The 18218-nt window shown below is 43.5% G+C and overlaps 1 protein-coding gene across 3 annotated transcripts in view; it reads left to right on the top strand.

Moving 5' to 3' along the window:
- The window catches only part of GNAS (GNAS complex locus), a 268620-nt gene that overhangs the window by 238960 nt on the left and 11442 nt on the right, over positions 1 to 18218 (top strand). For all 3 annotated transcript variants that reach the window (XM_056844516.1, XM_056844517.1, XM_056844519.1), the window contains exon 6: positions 17708 to 17762. In XM_056844516.1, the coding sequence (XP_056700494.1) occupies positions 17708 to 17762 (55 nt within the window). The remainder of the gene's footprint in view (positions 1 to 17707; positions 17763 to 18218) is intronic.

Genomic DNA, 18218 nt, shown 5'->3' on the forward strand with positions numbered 1-18218 from the left:
ACGAGTCATGATCCTAGGCCATTCCAGACTTTAAAGGTACAAAATGAGCACTGTGAGTTGGGCCCAAAAGTGAATCATCAGCCAATATTGCTCTTCAAAAACTGGCAAAATGTGGTTCCTGTAGCCTGTGCCACTCGGCATTTTGTACCAGTTAAAGCTTCTGAACTGTCTTCAAAGGCAGCCTGGCACAAACCTCCTTACAGTAATCTTACCAAAATACAATCAGAGCATACATAGATAACAGTGGGTAAACCCTGACTGTCAAGGAAGGGGCACCATTGGCTGATCAGCCAAAATGGATCAGAGGCTGTTCCACAGAGAAGATCTGTTAGGGAACTGAAGAAATGTTGTACGTTGGAAAAGCCCCATGGCTTATGTTGGCTGACGCATTTAGAAGGATATTTATGTACACACTGCCTGTGTCCATCTGGTTTAATGCAGTGGTACCTGCTCCGCTTGTGAAGAGCCACATGATGAGTAATTACCATTAACCAAAAGAGCTGCGTGACTACCCTACGCATCACCCCACCACACAGAAACATAGAATAATATAACTACTGATATTATAGATACAGAGAAGGTTGGGGGCTTATTGAAAGGCATAGCTCTGGAAAGCTTTCCTCCCATTTTCCAGCAGCAACTGTTTCAGTAGCGGAGCCACCTGCCAACCACAAGCCCCACTGGGGAATGGCTTTGCCCACTTTCCTGTAACATGGGGTGGGCACCGCAGAATGATGCTCCAAAGAGCTACAAATGGCGAGCCATGTGTGGCTTCTGAGCCACTGAGTCAGTACCACTGGTTTAAAGTATCTGAGAACAGATAGCAAGTGGAGTGCTAAACAGGAGGACTCCTGTTATTATTATGCAATGGTATGGAGAGAGTGGACAGGGAGAAGCTTTTCTACCTCTCTCATAATACTAGAACGCAGGGTCATCTGCTGAAGCTGGAGGGTGAGAGATTCAAATCGGATAAAAGGAAGTATTTCTTCATACAACGCATAGTTAAATTGTGGAACTCCCTGCCCCAAGATGTGGTGATGGCTGCCAACTTGGAAGGCTTTAAGAGGGAAATGGACATGTTCATGGAGGATAGGGCTATCCATGGTTATTAGTCAAAATGAATACTAGTCATGATGCATACTTATTCTCTCTAGTATCAGAGGTGCATTACTATTATATTGGGTGCTGTGGAACACAGGCAGGATAATGCTTCTGCAGTCGTCTTGTTTGTGGGCTTCCTATAGGCACCTGGTTGACCACTGTGTGAACAGACTGCTGGACTTGATAGGCCTTGGCCTGATCCAGCATGTTTTTTCTTAATGTAGGACTCAAAATAATGGTGAGGAAAGGGATACAGGATAGTTTACCTGTTCCGCAGAAATCTCAGAGGTGATGGATCTAGAGATCCCATTTTATTTCCTAATAGTTTTTTTTACGTCTCTGGACTTCTTTTGTTGCCCTTTTATTATCCTCTGTCCTTAGGATGGATTTGCCAGAGATGCACAGTGAAGTATGAACATACCACCACTTGGTGCAGGGTCATAATATTCTGTCCATTTTCTGATAAGTAGAACTTTCATGTTCCCTTTTGGTCATTGCAGCAGCTGGCCTGGACCATTATAGACAGAAACAAATGAGGCACCTGACAATCTTCTAACCTAGTCAAAAAAAGGGGAAAGTAAGACGCAGTCTTCCCCCACTTGTTTATTTGTGGCAGAATTTTGGAAGGGGCGGTGGCTCAGTGGTAGAGCCTCTGCTTGGCATGCAGAAGGTCCCAGGTTCAATCCCCGGCATCTCCAGTTAAAGGGAGTAGACAAGTAGGTGATGTGAAAGACCTCTTCCTGAGACCCTGGAGAGCCACTGCTGGTCTGAGTAGACAATACTGACTTTGATGGACCAAGGGTGTAATTCAGTATAAGGCAGCTTCATGTGTTCAAGATCAGACAACTGCTTTTGTTTGAGGGATGGGAATTTTTCTCAAGATTATTAACCGAAAGGCTTGTTTTTGACTGCATATAGCTCTTTCATTAAACAGAGCTTGTCATCGGTCTTAGATCCTTAAAACCCTTGGCACTTGGGAATGTTAGGATCTCTTCAACACAAGCAAATGGAAATTCTGAATGCATATGTAAGCAGTATGTTAACAGTGTAAAATTTTCCTAGGTATTTATGTGAAAGCTGCTACTTTCTGAAATGCACATTGTTCAGACTGCAAGCAGACAAAATTGTATGCGGTTGCCGGGCTGGGCCGGGGGTAGGGAGTTGAAAACTTGCATATAGATTTTGAGTCTGTAAGACGCTTACTCTACAATTTTTGGAAATGAAAATATCCATGTAGGGACCTAAAGGAATCCTGTGGGCTGATGGTGCAGTTTGCGCTGAATGCCTGCATTAGTTCCTTTGTGGCGTTAAGGGCAGCTTTTTATTCTCGTTTAAATGCTTATTACTGCTGCCCTGGGTTTCATTCAGTCTTCAGTCCCAATTGTGCATTTAGGAGAATCTTCTTAAGCTTTAATATATTGCGTGTTGCCTTACTACTTGGCTGAGATAGTTACAAGAACAGTTGGGACACATGTATGCTCAATTTTGCTAGCTTTTTCAACAGCCAACGGTACCCGCTTGTGAGCTCCGTAAAAAAAAAAAAACACCTTTGTTTATTTTATAGGTATTGTACCTTGAATCCAAATTGCTTGTGTTACCATAACTCTCAAATTGTGCAGATACAGAACTGCTGGATTATCACACTTAAACTGTTTTAGTTCCTCTGTCGTGTGGTCATAGACAGGCTTATGTGTCCCAATGTGGTTTCTGCATTCTCCATTCTATGAACTGATGTTATCATAATTGAATAGACTGACCAAGACCACATTCTGAAAATAGACATTTACTTGGCTCACTATGTGAATAGAACTGAATAAAACATGCAGAGAGGGAAACCGGCCTGTGCAGCAGTTTGTAAAGGGCCATGGGCTTTGCTTTTACCTCAGCAATATGTCAGCTCGGGTTTGACTGGAGCTGCAAGTGAGAGAAATTGTAAGAGTTGTCCAAAGCAAAACTCATGAACTCCTGTTCCAATACGAGCAGGATGTTTTAACTTGAGTTCTGATCGTGCAGTTAAGTAAAGTGGAGGATAACTAAGGTAACTACTTTTCCATAAAGATTTTTTTTTTAACCCATGCTTCTCTTTGTCAATAAGTACACAGGTTGTGGGAGGGTATAAACTCTGTGAAAGAAGACGAGTGAGTACTTTCCAAAGTCTGCTTCTTCACTGTATGGGGCCGCCCCACAAATAGCGTAGTGACATCAAGTGCTGTGTAGTATCGCTCACCAATACTGTGATGCCACAGTGTTGTATGATCCCCATAGAGAAGGTCGGTTTTTTAAATCTAGACAGTTCAAATGGCTTAATAAGGACAGGGTCAGGATATGTTAGGGAATCTGTACCGCCCACTCCGCTGTCTAAAGGTCTCCCTTTTTGAGCAGGTAGATCTCACTTCTGCACTGATGTGGCCGATCTCAGCACTTGTGATTGTGGGGGATGATCTCCGCCCCAAAGCCCCATTATCTGTGGCAAGTCAGGACTGCATGGCTGCCCCAACTATAGGGCTGGCTCAGTTAACAAGAAGTCCCTCTGTGTGTTGCTGGACCTATTCCTGGCTGCTCAGGACAGACGATTGCAGATTGACATGTGGAGAAGTTCATCGAAACTCGGTTCATGTGGACAGATCACTGCCTGGCGGGGTTCAGACTCGAGGGGGCTCGGACTACTTGCAGGGGTGAGGGAACCAGTTTAAATTGTTCCCACCAAAAGAAGAATGAGTTCAAAAGCTGTCCTGAAAGCCCTGGGAGCTTTTCTCTCTGAGTTGGTTAGCAGCCATGTTGATGGTTTAGTTAGCCTCTGGAATAGGGAGTGTAGTGGCTAAGAGCAGTGGCCTCTAATCTGGAAAACCAAGTTCGATTCCCCCACTTCTCCACATGAAGCCTGCTGGGTGACCTTGGGCCAGCCACAGTTCTGTCAGAACTCTCTCAGCCCATCTGGGGACAGGCAGTGGCAAACCACCTCTGAACGTCACACCTTGAAAACCCTACGGGGTCACCATAAGTCAGCTGTGACTCGATGGCAAAATCACATGCAAACAAGCATCCTTGCCAGCATGCGATAACATACTTAAGGTGCTACCTGAAGCAGAATCCCACTCTTCTGAGTCCGCTGGAGTCAATGGCTTAAAAAAGTATTACTCAGTTTAGGAAGATAGTTTCTGGGGGCAGCCACGTTGGTCAGCAGTAGATTCAAGTCTGGTAGCACCATACAGACCAACAACATTTTTTGGGTATGAGCTTTTGAAAGTCAAATATGTTATCTGACAAAGAGAGTTTTGACTCTTGAAAGCTCATACCCGGAAAATCTGTTCAGGAAGGCACTGTTATCCCTCTGATTCTCAGAAAAACCGAAGGAAGGTAAGCAGACAAGACTGATGGTTGGAACAGCAGTGTAAGAAATACTCCTGCCATAGCTGATCAACCGAGGCTAGACTCCTTTTCAGTGTCTGCTTTGTGGTGACTCGCAGCAAAGAACCACTTTCGTAATCCTGGTAAAAATATCTGTTCTGGTCATTTGATAGAGAGAGTCCATCCCTGTTGGTTCTTCTGGACCGCTGTGTGGCATTTGATTCCATCCGTGGTATCTTTCTGGTCACCAAACTGGGATGGGCCTCGGAGCTGATTGTGGTGGCTCCAACACCTTGAGAGTAGGTCACAGAAGGTGGTGCTTGGGGGTCTTCTCCTGTGCCTCAGTGCTGCCTCAATGTTCCATCTTGTCCTCCCTGCTGTTTAACCTGTGCATGAACCAGCTGTAGAAGATCATTCAGAGAGATGGAATGAAGTCTTGCAGAGGAGAGCGACGAGGATGATCAGGGGCCTGGAGGCCAAGCCCCACGAGAAAAGGCTGAGGGAGTTGGGAATGTTTAGCCTGGAGTGTGAGGGGGGAACATGATTGCTCTCTTCAAGTATTTGAAGGGCTGTCACTTCGAGGAGGGCAAGGAACTGTTCCTGTTGGCAGCAGAGGATAGGACTTGCAATAATGGGTTTAAATTGCGGGCAGAAAGATACCGGCTGGATATTGGGGGGTGGGATTTACAGTAAGAGTTGTTCAGTAGTGGAATCGGCTACCAGGGGAGGTGGTAAGCTCCCCCTCGCTGGCAGTCTTTAAGCAGAGGCTGGACAAACACTTGTCAGGGATGCTCTAGGCCAGTGATGGCGAACCTTTTAGAGACTGAGTGCCCAAACTGCAACCCAAAACCCACTTATTTATCGCCAAGTGCCAATACGGCAATTTAACCTGAATACTGAGGTTTTAGTTTAGAAAAAACAACTCCTACATTCACATATTTTGCGTTAAAAGAAAAACACAATAACAGAGCTTTCAATGATACAAACAACTTTTTATTGAAAGGTAAAAGTTTGCATTTGGCATGCATCTCTCCAGGACTCGTCCTTTGCTCAGCCACCGGACATTATTGTACATAAGTAAACAATTATACTGTGCCTGAACCTCCTCAAGAAGTGCTTGAAACTGTCGACAGTTCAGAGCACGAGCCATGATGCAACTCACCATTTTTGTGACATCTTTGAGGACATCGACAAATTTTTTGAACAATTAATGTGATTTTTGCTGTTGTGTGCATGCTGATAATTTGTCTACCCTTGGCTCATACTTTGTAAGTTTGAGAGCAACACATGCAGCACTCAGGTCATCTGTTAGCCTGTTTCTGGTGTCAGATTTGATATAATTCAAAGCTGAAAACAGCTGCTCACAAGCATAAGATGATCCAAACAAAGTAAGGAAAGCAATCCCAAGTGCTTTCATTGACTTAAAATTATTTGGCAGAGAATTCCACACTTTAAGGATTTCATTTTCAGAACTAACTGTGCTGTCCTTTGGCATCCTTTCTATTTTCTCAAGTGTTTCACGCAGGTCATAGAATTTATTTTTCCAGATAGAGCTTTCTTGAAATTCTATTAGCTCCATTTCCAGATTTTCTAAATCTAACCAGTGTAGGCAGGAAAGATCAAGTTCTTCAAATTTGGCTTTATCTGGAAAAGTAAGAAAACACAGGGTTGTCTCCATCTTATGGAACTGTAAAAATCTGTTACTGAAATTCACCTTTGCAGCTGCTACAATGCTAGAAAATTCCTTGTGGATTTCCTGATGGCTTGTAGGATTGTCTGCAAATGTTGTAGAATTTTCTAAATGCTTTTTTAGACGGGCGGGGCCCCAGACAAACTGAAGAGGGGCGGCCCCCCCGCAGCTCAGCTGAGAGGGGGGCATGGCAAGGTGCTCGGCCACAGCCTCCCGGTCCAAACTGAAGAGGGCGGGGCCCGACAAACAGCTGAGCTGCCGCCGCAGCTCAGCTGAGAGAGAGGGAGGGCGCCAGCGCAGGCTTGGGGAGAAGGAGCACCGCCCTCAGCGCCAGCAACACAGCACAGCCCTAGGCAGACGCGATGGGTCCGTGTGTGCCCACAGAGAGGGCTCGGTGTGCCGGCTGCGGCACTCGTGCCATAGGTTTGTCAACACGGCTCTAGGCTGATCCTGCGTTGGACTAGATGGCCTTTATGGCCCCTCCCAACTCTATGGTTTTATGATGCTGATCTCTCCTTCCCGTTTAATTCCAGGGAAATTATGTACCAGTGTGTAGAGGCAGTGAAGGACAGAATGTGTATGAAAAATGTAATTTAGATACTGTGGACGTGCTGTAGTTTGGGAGTGAAGCAGACATGGGAATCGGTGTGCAGCCTGTTTGGAATGGGGTTGTATGGCCTCTGAAAGATCAGGCAGACAAGCTTGGGGGGGTCCTCCTTGCCCCCATTTTCCCTTGCTGATGTGGTTGGTGGAAGTGGCTAGGAGCGCTTTTGATCAGCTTTACCAGCCGTTCCTTAAGAAAGCAGACCCAGTCACTGTCTGTCATATAAGCCTTGGTAATAACCAGATTGAGCTATAGTGATACTTTCTGACAGTAATGCACTATACAAGAAGACAGGACTCACTGGAAAAGCCATTAATGCCAGGAAAAGTTGAAGGCAGCAAGAAAAGAGGGAATGCAGCATGAGACGGATTGACTCAATAAAGGAAGCCACAGCCCTCAGCTTGCAAGACGCTCCGTTTGCAAGACCTGAGCAAGGCTGTTAACGAAAGGAATTTTCGCAGGGTCTCCATAAGTCAGAAGCGACTTGACAGCTCTTAACACAATACCTTCTGCGTGGGGCTGCCTCTCAAGACCGTTTGGACACTGTGGTTGGTACAAAACTTGACAGCCAGAACGCTAACAGGGATCAGTCACAACCAGGATATAAAGCCAGCATCATACTAACTGCAGCACTAATCAGCGTACTGACCAGTGTTGTACTAACTTGTGCCTGGGCTCGATTGGTAATGCTGGTCTTGATCTTGAAAGCACTGTGTACCTTGAAGGATTATCACCCTCCACTTGAACCTGCTAAGGCCTTAGAGAGGCCCTGCAGCAGAATCTGTGCTTTCAGAGATTTGGTTGTTGGGAAGTTGCGAGAAGGCCGCGTTAACTGCTACCCCTAACCGACAGAACTCCCCCAGAAAGGTGTAACTGGCATTGGCACTAAAGACTTCCAGAGAAACTTGCTTACTCCTTGAATTTTAATTGATTATTTATTTATTTTTAAACCAGCTACTTTTTTCCATGATACTGGATTTTTATGCCTTGGGCATTCTTTGAATGGAAAGGCGGCACAGTTATTGGGCAAAAAGGCGGAGTGTAAATGAATTAAATAAAATGAATTAAATAAAATCGAATGTAAAATAAAAAATTAATCACCCAGGAAGGAAAAGGCCAACTTGAATTCAGTCAAGTTTCCTATTTTGTCATTCATATATTTCCTGAACAGGCATGCGTTCCAATAGATTGCCATTTGGCACAAGGCATTAAGTGTGTTCTGTGTGAGAACTGGATCAGGAATAAGAGCTTTGGGTTTTTTCCCCTCCCCAAAGTGAATAAGCAGAATAAAGCCATAGCCCTTAACACCGTTCTGATCCCTTGTTCGGTGGAAAGTTGTCCTCATGCCATTGGTGTCTTGCAAGCAACAGAACGTAACTGGATCTAGTCCAAACTGTTAAGAGAAACAGAAAAGCAACATCTGTATATGTGAGCACGCAACCCTCTCTTACATGCAAGAAATTACACTGTGAAGAGCCTCAAAATGATACAGTTTGCCGCAAACTGCAGGAAGGGATTGGGGGAAAAGATCTGTGTTAAACACACAAATGCAGCTTTTTTAAATGAAAAGTGTAGCCGTTCGTGTTTTCATAACCCTACCATCAAACCAATCCTGCATTAAAAACCAGTCAGGATTGTTTCCTCGCCCAGTTCTGATTGTTTTTCTGTATGAGCTGAGAGATGCATTGTACCTTTTCCAGTCTTTCCAACTGCCTGTGCCTATTTTTATTTGTCAAGCTGGGGCTAGGCTGGCCCCATTCCAGATGTGTCTCACAAGATTTGGTGCCGATGATCTATTTATAGAACTGTGGTTCCATTGTCATGACAACCGCGCTAGAGGCCAAGGCGGCTGGGAGCTATTTCTGGACTTGTGCTGTAATGTAAAACTGATTGGGAAAGTTAGTGCATCCTCTAAGCCAGACTAACTTTAGACAGGCAGAAAGAGGGAAAGAAAAAAAAGAAAGACATCTACGGTTTCTTTAAATAGACATTTCCTTTTCTTGTCTCACTTTTCTCTGCTGGTTCGTTCTTCAGGGGATCCCGGCAATTTCTGAAAGGTGGCATACATCTCATTCTCTTTCATAGTAACTAAACAGAAGGCTTTTGCTTCCCGCCCCCCTACATTTGCATGTTGCATTTGTAATTACGCAGTCCGGAAAGAGCGCTAAAGTGTACCAGGACGTCTCTCTTAAAGAAGGCTCGGTTTTGTGTGGTTGGAGGGGGGGGGGTGACTCAAAATACAGTGCAGTAGTCACGAATTTCATACTCAGGTAATTTTTAATCCTGTTTTTTAATTCACTGTGTTCTCCCACCATACAAGGAACTGCAAAACGATTAAGCAACACAATTCTGAATATATAGTCATACTTTGCTGCTTTCTCATTATTTGCTCGAAATTTCAACCAGCGGTGCCCCTCCGCCTCCAAGTGGATGGAATGACGTCCAGTTATTTTGTAATTAAAGCCGATTCCTTTATGAAAGCTATTTTTATATTGCTTGCATGTTTGCTGCGCCTCACGCTCAAACCCCAAGTATATATTATGTAGGTAACTTCAGATAAAGTTAGGCTTTTCAGTACAGTGGGTTCTTTCCGCCCTATTAGAAGTTACATACACGGTTTGGTTACTAGCTGTTGCTGCCTGTAATCTAGTTATAAGAGCAAAATGAAACGTGATAATAACTTTGGCTATAAAGGAGTGGTCTTATTTCCATAAACGAGTAACTGCTTTCCTGCTTGCAGTAATACTGTAGAGTCAGAATAACATATTGTCGAAGGCTTTCACGGTCAGAGTTCATTGGTTCTTGTAGGTTATCCGGGCTGTGTAACCATGGTCTTGGAAGACCAAGACCACGGTTACACAGCCCGGATAACCTACAAGAACCAAAGTCAGAATAACGTTTAGTAGTGCTGGAACGAGCCTGAAAAATCGATGCGTCAAGCTGCTTTCCACGTGCCCATTAATTGAATGGCAAGAGTATGTGATTCACCTCAAATTCTAAATATAGGGCTTTGTTTTAGGTGATTGGCCTCTTATGGTAACCTTTTTATTTGTAATTTTAAGAGTTTAAAAGGTATTTCGGTTGTACGATTCCCCCCTCCCCCACCTTGTAAATATTTTAAACTGGGGGAAACCGTATGTCTGTGTGAGTCCTTAGGTAAAAGCCACTGTATTCTGAACCACCTGCAGTGTGGAGATAATGCTGGCCTACCTCACAGGACTGTTGTGTAGATTTACTGAGATATTGTATGTGTAGTACTTTGAAGGCTTAGGTGGTTTCAGAAAAGAACAACTTGCTTTGATTCTTACCGATTCACCCCATATTTAATAATCTAAACAGGATATTTTTCCCCAAGGAAGACTGTACTGCTTACGTGCAAAGTTTATGCTACATATAAGTTACATTTTTAACACTCTTGTTTTGTCACTGCCTCTGCCTCTCTTCTTTCTCAAAGCAACCGCTTCCATCAATGTTTGGGAATTTCATGACTACATTTTTAAAATCTTCTCTCAGCACCTTTGTACTGTAATTAGAACTATTTCAGAATAAACGGGTTTAATTTTCAATATTCGTTTCAAAAGAATGCAATTTTTGATGACCTTTTTTTAATGTAGCAATTTCCCCCCAATATTCCTTCAGTAGATCAATTAGGGCTCATAAGTTTTCCTCGACCTAAGTGAAGTCTTTCATTTCAGTTACAGCTGAGTGAGGGATGCTTCTGTGCAAGAACGTTAAATTGTAGTCCCTTCTGCCTGTACCATCTCCATGTAAATGGCATACAATGTGCAGGAGCTGGGGAGTTCTTTTCTATTAGAAAATGAAACCAAATCGCTAGCGTGACAAATCTTGCTTATAAAAGGATCAGAACGTATTCTGAAAGGAAAGATCATTTGCTTGTGTTCACAGTAAATAGTAGGGGCATTCAGGGGGCGTATCGGGACCATAAAAGTCCTTGCCCCCTTAGAAATGCTGTGTTGAATCCACCCAGTATAGGGTTGCCAACCTCCAGGTACTAGCTGGAGATCTCCTGCTATTACAACTGATCTCTAGCCAATAGAGATCAGTTCACCTGGAGAAAATGGCCGCTTTGGCAATTGGACTCTATGGCATTGAAGTCCCTCCCCTCCCCAAATCCCACCCTCCTCAGGCTCCACCCCAGAAACCTCCTGCCAGTGGTGAAGAGGAACCTGGCAACCCTACACATTGGGCTAGTCACAGTTCTCTCAAAACTCTGTCAGCCCCACCTACTTCACAAGGTGTCTGTTGTGGGGAGGGGAAGGGAAATTGATTTTAAACATTTATATGTTTATATGTTTTGCCGGTGGCGAAGAGGGACCTAGCAACCCTAGCCCAGTATCAGTAAAAATAAATCTGATTTTCTCTTTAGTGATGTCAGTTTAGAGAGAGGTTTGGTATATTCTCCTGCAACAAAAGCTCTTTTACACAGAGACCACAATTTTTTACATGTCTGTCAACCTCTTCAAGTCATGTCACAAAGACTAAAAATTCAAGTAACTGTTGAAAGGGCGGGCAAAATTTCTGGTACTTCTTCGTTGGGAGAGGGAATTAATGTTAAAGAAGGGGTTTCTATTCCCCCTCCCCAACCAAAAAAACCACCTCTAAAAGGGGGTGATGCTAGATGACCCTACAGTAGTGTGGGTGGGTTTCAAGCTTCTCTTCGTAACTTACTCGGGGAGAATGAATGAATAGGTGTCTGATTTTAATATTTTTGTGGTATATTTCTCAGTTGCTGAGGTTGACACTCAAAACATTAATGCAAACTGTAATTGCTGTTATTTGCACAAATTCCTGTATGTGCCGGGATGACTAAAGAGTCATTGTGTAGTGGTTAGAGAGTCAGACTAGGATCTGGTTACATCCAGGTTCATATCCGCACTGTGCCACTGGAAATTTGCCAGGTGGCCTTGGGCCAGTTTCTTTCTGTTCCAGCCCAGCCTACCTCACAGGATGGCTGTGAGGATAAAATGGAGATGGGAGAAAACAATGTTGTAAGCTGCTTTTGGGTCCCCATTGAGGGGAAATGCAGGGTAAATAAAAATAAATCAGTGGAAAGGAGCAGAATGTATAATCTGGAAATTTAGATGGGATGTTAAACATGTAAAATAACTCTTTGATTTACCTCCTGCACCCAAAATATTTTACAAACTTTTATAGCTGTCTTCTAGTCATGCCTCCCCTATTAATTTTTTTCATCAAGTGAAGGGGGTTCATACAGGGTATTTGTCCTTCCATGTCTTGGTTCCACTGATTTCAATCCAGGTAAGTAGGCTCAGACAGCTGTAGGGTTATAAGATATATTTGAAAGATGAGTTTAGTGGATGGATTTTGATCTCTGCCATTGTAAAATTTTGTATGGGATGCAAAGCCCTGTCCATAGCCAGATCTGTTTGCTATGGCTACTTAGATGTAAATCTTAAATATAGGGTAGAGTCTGCTGATAACAAGGTCTACTTTCCCGTTGCTTCTTCATAGGCAGAGTGCCACAGCAAACTGAAATAAATTATATTTATATTTTGCCGTTGGTACCCTACCTCCAGGGAGTCCCTTCTACAAACATATTTCTCTTACACTTGTGTGAAATGCTTTTTCTTCTTGTTGTTGGCTTCAAGTCACAGCTGACTTATGGTGACCCCATAGGGTTTTCAAGGCAAGAGATGTTCAGAGGTGGTTTGCCATTGCCTGCCTCTGCGTCAAGCCCCTGGAATTCCTTGGAGGTCTCACATCAAAATACTTGCCAGGGTCGAGGCTGAGAGTGTGTGACAGGGCCAAGGTCACCCAGCAAGTTTCCATGGCAGAGAGGGGATTCGAACCTGGGTTTCCCAGATCCTAGTCCAACACCTTAACCCACTTCACCACACTGGTTCTGGTGTAATGCTTGGTCTAGACCAATGGTTCCCAAAGTGGGCAGTACCACCCCCTAGGGGGCAGTGGGATTACCTAGGTGGACTCTAAGAGGCAAGGGGGCAGCAGGAGGGCGCTAGAGGTGGGCCCCTTCAACTATGTTGAATTTACAATAGATCAAGGGGGTGCTGGGGTTGAGTTTGTGGAACCAAGGGGGCAGTGGCCTGAAAAGTTTGGGAACCACTGATCTAGACTAAAGGCAGTATAGGTTGCATCTCCCCACCCCACCTACCCTGGGTCAGCCCGAGACATTTTCTCCACATAGGTGACTGTACTGTAGACTCTTAAGATGGCCTTAGGATTCCTTGCAGCGATGCTGAGGTTGCTAGAACTGCTGCCCTTGGCTCATGCGTATCAGATGCGATGGGAGAGGTGCACTTGAGCATCCTTTGTAGCATATGGAGGGATGCTGGCGGTATATCCAGTGGATAGAATGCTAGCCACTTTGGAGCCCCTGAGATTTGTGCACCCTCCAAAAAGACACAAGATTTTTTTCCCTTACAGCTGTGATATATCCTTACAGGCATTTTCCACTCACTATTCAGGAGTAAGAACTCTTAACGTCGTTCCACATTTTTATTAAAAACCTAGTTTAATATTTATCTCAATTTTTTTTAAGGACAAATTCGGGCTGCTAACTTCTGTACAGTGACAAGCTTTTCCCTGCGTGTGTTTTGGGTTTGAACGCTGGACGTGGTTAAATGTTGGGACTTGTTTTTCAGGGTGGGGAGGAATGTTAATGGCACTCAGACTTGTTTCACCTGGAGTGTACGCGGCCCTAGGAATCCATCTTCAGCAGAGCGCTCTTTGGTGTTGCTTCTCCTGTGTAGCTGGTGTTTTTCAAGGAAATCACAGGCCTAAAAATAGTCTGCATAAACAACAGCAAAGATGGTTGTGCTTCCCCCCCCCATGTCAACTTTTAGAAGTCGCTTGTTCTTCTGTAACTTCTAGCATATCCATAACATATGGAATTTTGCAGCAAGACAGAGGGGGGACGTTTCTGAGCACTTGCTGTAAAATAGAAACTTTAAGAGAGTTTGAAAGACTTGGGCCTCATATTGATTCTCCTCTTCCTCCCGTCTCCTCCTTCCATAATACATGCTGTCTACACATGATTTAAAATAAAATGTCTGTAATGTCCAGAACTGTACGAAGCTGTATCTCCTCACTTGAAAGGGGAGGGGCTCTTAGTTGAGTAGTCAGTTTGCCCTGCCATAGGGCCCTTTCATAACTTCTGTGCTTCAAATACCCACTGAGGATCTTGTTGGAATTCCAAGAAGTTCATCTTTCATTTAAAAAGGAAGCAAAAACACTCAAAGTGGGGGGGGTGTCTGAAAAGCTGAGGAGGACTCTATAAACTTACAGCTATCCAGTTCACCCAAATATATTATTCTGTTGTTTAAATCAGTGGTCTTTGGCCTTTGCAGACCTGGGTGGCACCTTTAACCCTTAGGTGGTAGTTGTTGCTGACCTTTGTGTATAATAATAGCTGATAAACAGTGCTGGTTCCTAATCCCTTTTTCAAAAAACAATTAATGCTACTTGCTATCACAATAACCTATGGCCTGGAGTTCCGTAGGCTAATTGTACCATGTGTGAAGAAGTACTTCCTTGAACCGCTTGTTTTAGATAAATGTACTAACAACTTTGGCTATATTTTCACATTCCTGTCGTTACTTGTTTTATAAATCCTTTGGAGTAGACCATCACCGATATACCGACGACACGTAAAGTCTTATTATCCAAAACTCCAGGTGCAGCTGTGAAGGTTTTGAGGCAGCGGTCAAGGGGCTGAGGGTAAACAAACAGAAGCTTGATCCAGTCAAGATGGGAGTAATGCTGGTTGGGGAGACAGGATGATTGGCTGGTGTTGATCTACCAGATTTACAGCCCATTCCTGAGCCTCAAGGATGAAAGTCCTTACGAGGCCAGGAAGGGGCTGAGCTGGCGTTCGTGCCCCCTGCACCAGGACCCATACCACTTACGCCGTCCAGGGTGGCATGGATGCCAGTGGGGGGACCCGGACACCATTCTCCTGGCGCTGCTGCAGCTGAACCTCCCAGGGACACCGGCTGGACCTTCTGCCGGTGCTTCCTGACCCCTTTTGCCCCGGTACGCCATCGGTGAGAAAAGTGTTGCTGCGCCACCTTTTTGCTGGCACAGCCTCGCTTTCAATGGGGCAAAATGCCCCATTTAAAAATTGAAAACCCTTCAAAAGGTTTCTCGAAGCCTTTCGGCAGCCAGGGAACGGCTTTGGAGGCACTGTGGCCATTCCGTCCCCGGCTGCTGGAGGCTCAGGAATGGGCTGCCCGGCTGGGTTATGCTGTCTTTAGTTGATGAAGTTAAAAGCTTGGGGATGGAGCTGGCCGTGCTGATAGAAACACAGGTCAGTGCTGTTGCTAGGAGCACTACTAGCTTGTTAAGTCAGCTCCTTGTTTAGACTTGGGCTGACCTAGCTATGCTGATGCATGCTACTGTGACCTCCAGAAGGGACCACTGTAATGTACTGTACATGAGGCTGCCTTTGAAAACATCTCAAAAGCTTCCGTTGATCCAAAATGTGGAGCAAGATGCTTTTCTGGGGTCATCCTCTTGGAACACGTAACTCCAATTGCTGCATCAACTGCACTGGTTCCCTGTTTGCTTTTGGGTCCAACTCAAGTACTAGTTATTGCGTTTAGAGCCCTTCATGGCCTAGGAGTCTCATACTTAGTGAACTGCATCCCCTGGTATACTTGCATGTGTCAAATACATTCTTCACACAACCACATCTTTATGTTGCCCTCCCTTAGGGTAGTCCATATGGTTAGAGGTAGGTCATGGGCTTTTTCCATGGTGGGCCTTAGAAATGGCCTACCAGAGTGTGTGTGGAAGGTAACTTTCATTTGATACATTTAGAAAAACACATAAAACAGTTTTATTTCAGAAAGCGTTTGGTGGAGGGTAAACTGTTCTGGCAGATTCGGTTGGCTTCTTTTTAATTCTATAAACTTTAAATTTGTAATTATACTTTCTGTGTATTTTTTAATGTGCAATTTTTAATCTTATTAGTTGGAATATTATGTTCTGTGTCCTTGCGGCCTGGCGTTGCATTTAGCCGCCGGGAGTCTGAGGAGAAGAAGCAGGAGATAAATGTTTTAAATAAATAAATCCCTGCCTACAATAATTTTCTTAAACCGTAAATCCCTAACAATTTAAGCCTTTACCTGGTAATAATCTGCCCCTTGATAATATTAACTGTTCATTTTTATTTATTTATTTATGCTTTGCCCAGCTTTTATAGATGGGATATCACAACATAGGCAGAAAATTATAAATGTGACTGTATTGCAGACAAATATTGGCATTAGATAATCATGATATATTATGATTATAAATACAACACTCAATAGTAAGGTCAGTTCCTGGTTGACACTGGAAATCCAAATAATCAGATTTGTTAATGTGTCTAAAGTACAAACCGTATATAGCCCTCAGTTCGATTTTATGTATTGTAATTTCCTGGCTGTCACTGGAAATTCCCCTTCCTCAAATCCAGGATCGTTGACGTACATAAATGGGGAAGTCCCAGTTCTGTGTTCAGGTTTGCCTTTCTTTGTGAGGTAGGCTTCATATTTTGCCTGAAAGACCTAAAAATGCCCCCATTTTCAGACTGTATGTGTCCTAGCCAATTCTGGGACCTTGGTGAATGGATCACTGAGGCCCCAGCTCACTTTAAATCTGTATTAGTAATTGAAGTTCGCATTCTGTGAGTATCTATGTACGATCCTAGCTGCTGCTGCTGGAAATCCTTCCAGAGCCAATTCAAGCAGGTAAAAGAACAGCAGAACTCTGTTCCGTGTGTGGTTTTTATTGCTGTCTGTGCACTATGAGTATTGCTCTCTGTTCTTATGTAAATTCAAGACCTAAGTTTTGACTGTTTACCCTGTTTTCCAGGTTTCCTTAATAATCAACCTGACAAGCTATATGTACCATTTCAGCTTAACTATTTTTTAAATCAATTATTTGAAATGCAAAACGTATTAAGGCGATCTTTTCAGACTTTTAAAAAAAGTCATTGGGGTCTTTAATAAATAATATAAATACTAATAGGATTTTTCACCCCTCTTTTTTCTCCTTCCAAAAGGCTTTTATATATTTTTTACCTTGTACAACGTTCGTGTATATGTCAGGATGTGTATTTTAAAATTGTTTATGTTTGACCACTGAGGAAGGCCTTTAAAAGGCCAAAATGCCTTTTTGGTCATTTTATGTACTAACATTTTATGTACTAACATTTTGGTCATTTTATGTACTAACATCAACTGTTACGTGTTGAAGTCCTTCCCCTCTCCAAACCACGCCCTCCTCAGGCTCCACCTCAGAAACCTCCCGCCAGTGGCAAAGAGGGCCCTGGCAACCCTATGTTGCACCCTCGTCTATTTTAGGTGCTCATTGGTAGAGTATTTATGGGCTGAGAGGTAAAGCATCTGCTTTGCCTGCAGAAGGCCCCCAGTTTCCATCCCTGGCATCTCCAGTTGAAGGGATCTGATAGCTGGTGATGGGAGAGCCCTCCCCCTGAGACCCTGGGGGGCTGCCCACCCCCCAGAACAGACAGTGCTGATCTTGATAGACCAAAGGACTTAGCATAAGGCTGCTGATTTCACCCTGTGTTAATTTCATCCTGTGATTTCATGTGGAAGTACCCTAATAATTTCGAGTGAGTGATGAAATGGTATTACTGTTGGATGTGGAATTATTGATTGACAATAAATGAAGCCAATCTTGTGGTTATTTCAGTAAAGTTCTATGATGAAGCCATGTTTTAGCCCTCTGCTGGATGACAACAATAAATGCACGTTCTTTTAACTTTGACAGCACACTTGGTAAATAATGTAAGCTTTCCTTAGGTTACAGGAAAAACCAAATCCGAAATATCAAAAGCAATAAAAAATAAGCGTTTGATAACTCTAGATAAGAAATGTTGTCAAAATGTAAAGTTGAGGGTGGGTGTGTGATTGCTGTTGTGCAAATTTATCAATGGAAGCCTCTTTTTATTTCAGCTTTCTAGACAAAATCGACATAGTCAAGCAAAATGAATACACACCATCTGACCAGGTGAGTAAAATGTCTTTTAAGGAAATGAGTTGGCACTTAACTCCTCATAAGTTTCACTTTTTTGTGGAATTGTTCTTTATACAGTTATTTGTTTGTTTAAACCTTTTTTTTTTAATTTAACACATTTATTAGCTTCCTTGCTTCCATAGGGAGCTCAAGGAGGTTTACAGTACAGATAAAATACATAAAATAAAATACATAAAATCCATTAAAATTTACAGTCACAGTTGAGGATTGTTTTTTATATATGTGCATTTTTAATCAATCAGCAACTTACTGAAAAATGCAAACCTACCAAGTGGAGGCTCGCATAAATCTCTGATTATTGGGGTACATGTGTGCATGCAAGTGCAATATGTTTTGTGTGACGTAAGAACATAAGAAAGGCCATGCTGGATCAGACCAAGATCCAGCAGTCTGTTCACACAGTAGCCAACCAGGTGCCTCAAGGAAGCC

Source organism: Euleptes europaea, chromosome 2 (assembly GCF_029931775.1).
Source record: "Euleptes europaea isolate rEulEur1 chromosome 2, rEulEur1.hap1, whole genome shotgun sequence".
Taxonomy (NCBI): Eukaryota; Metazoa; Chordata; class Lepidosauria; order Squamata; family Sphaerodactylidae; genus Euleptes; species Euleptes europaea.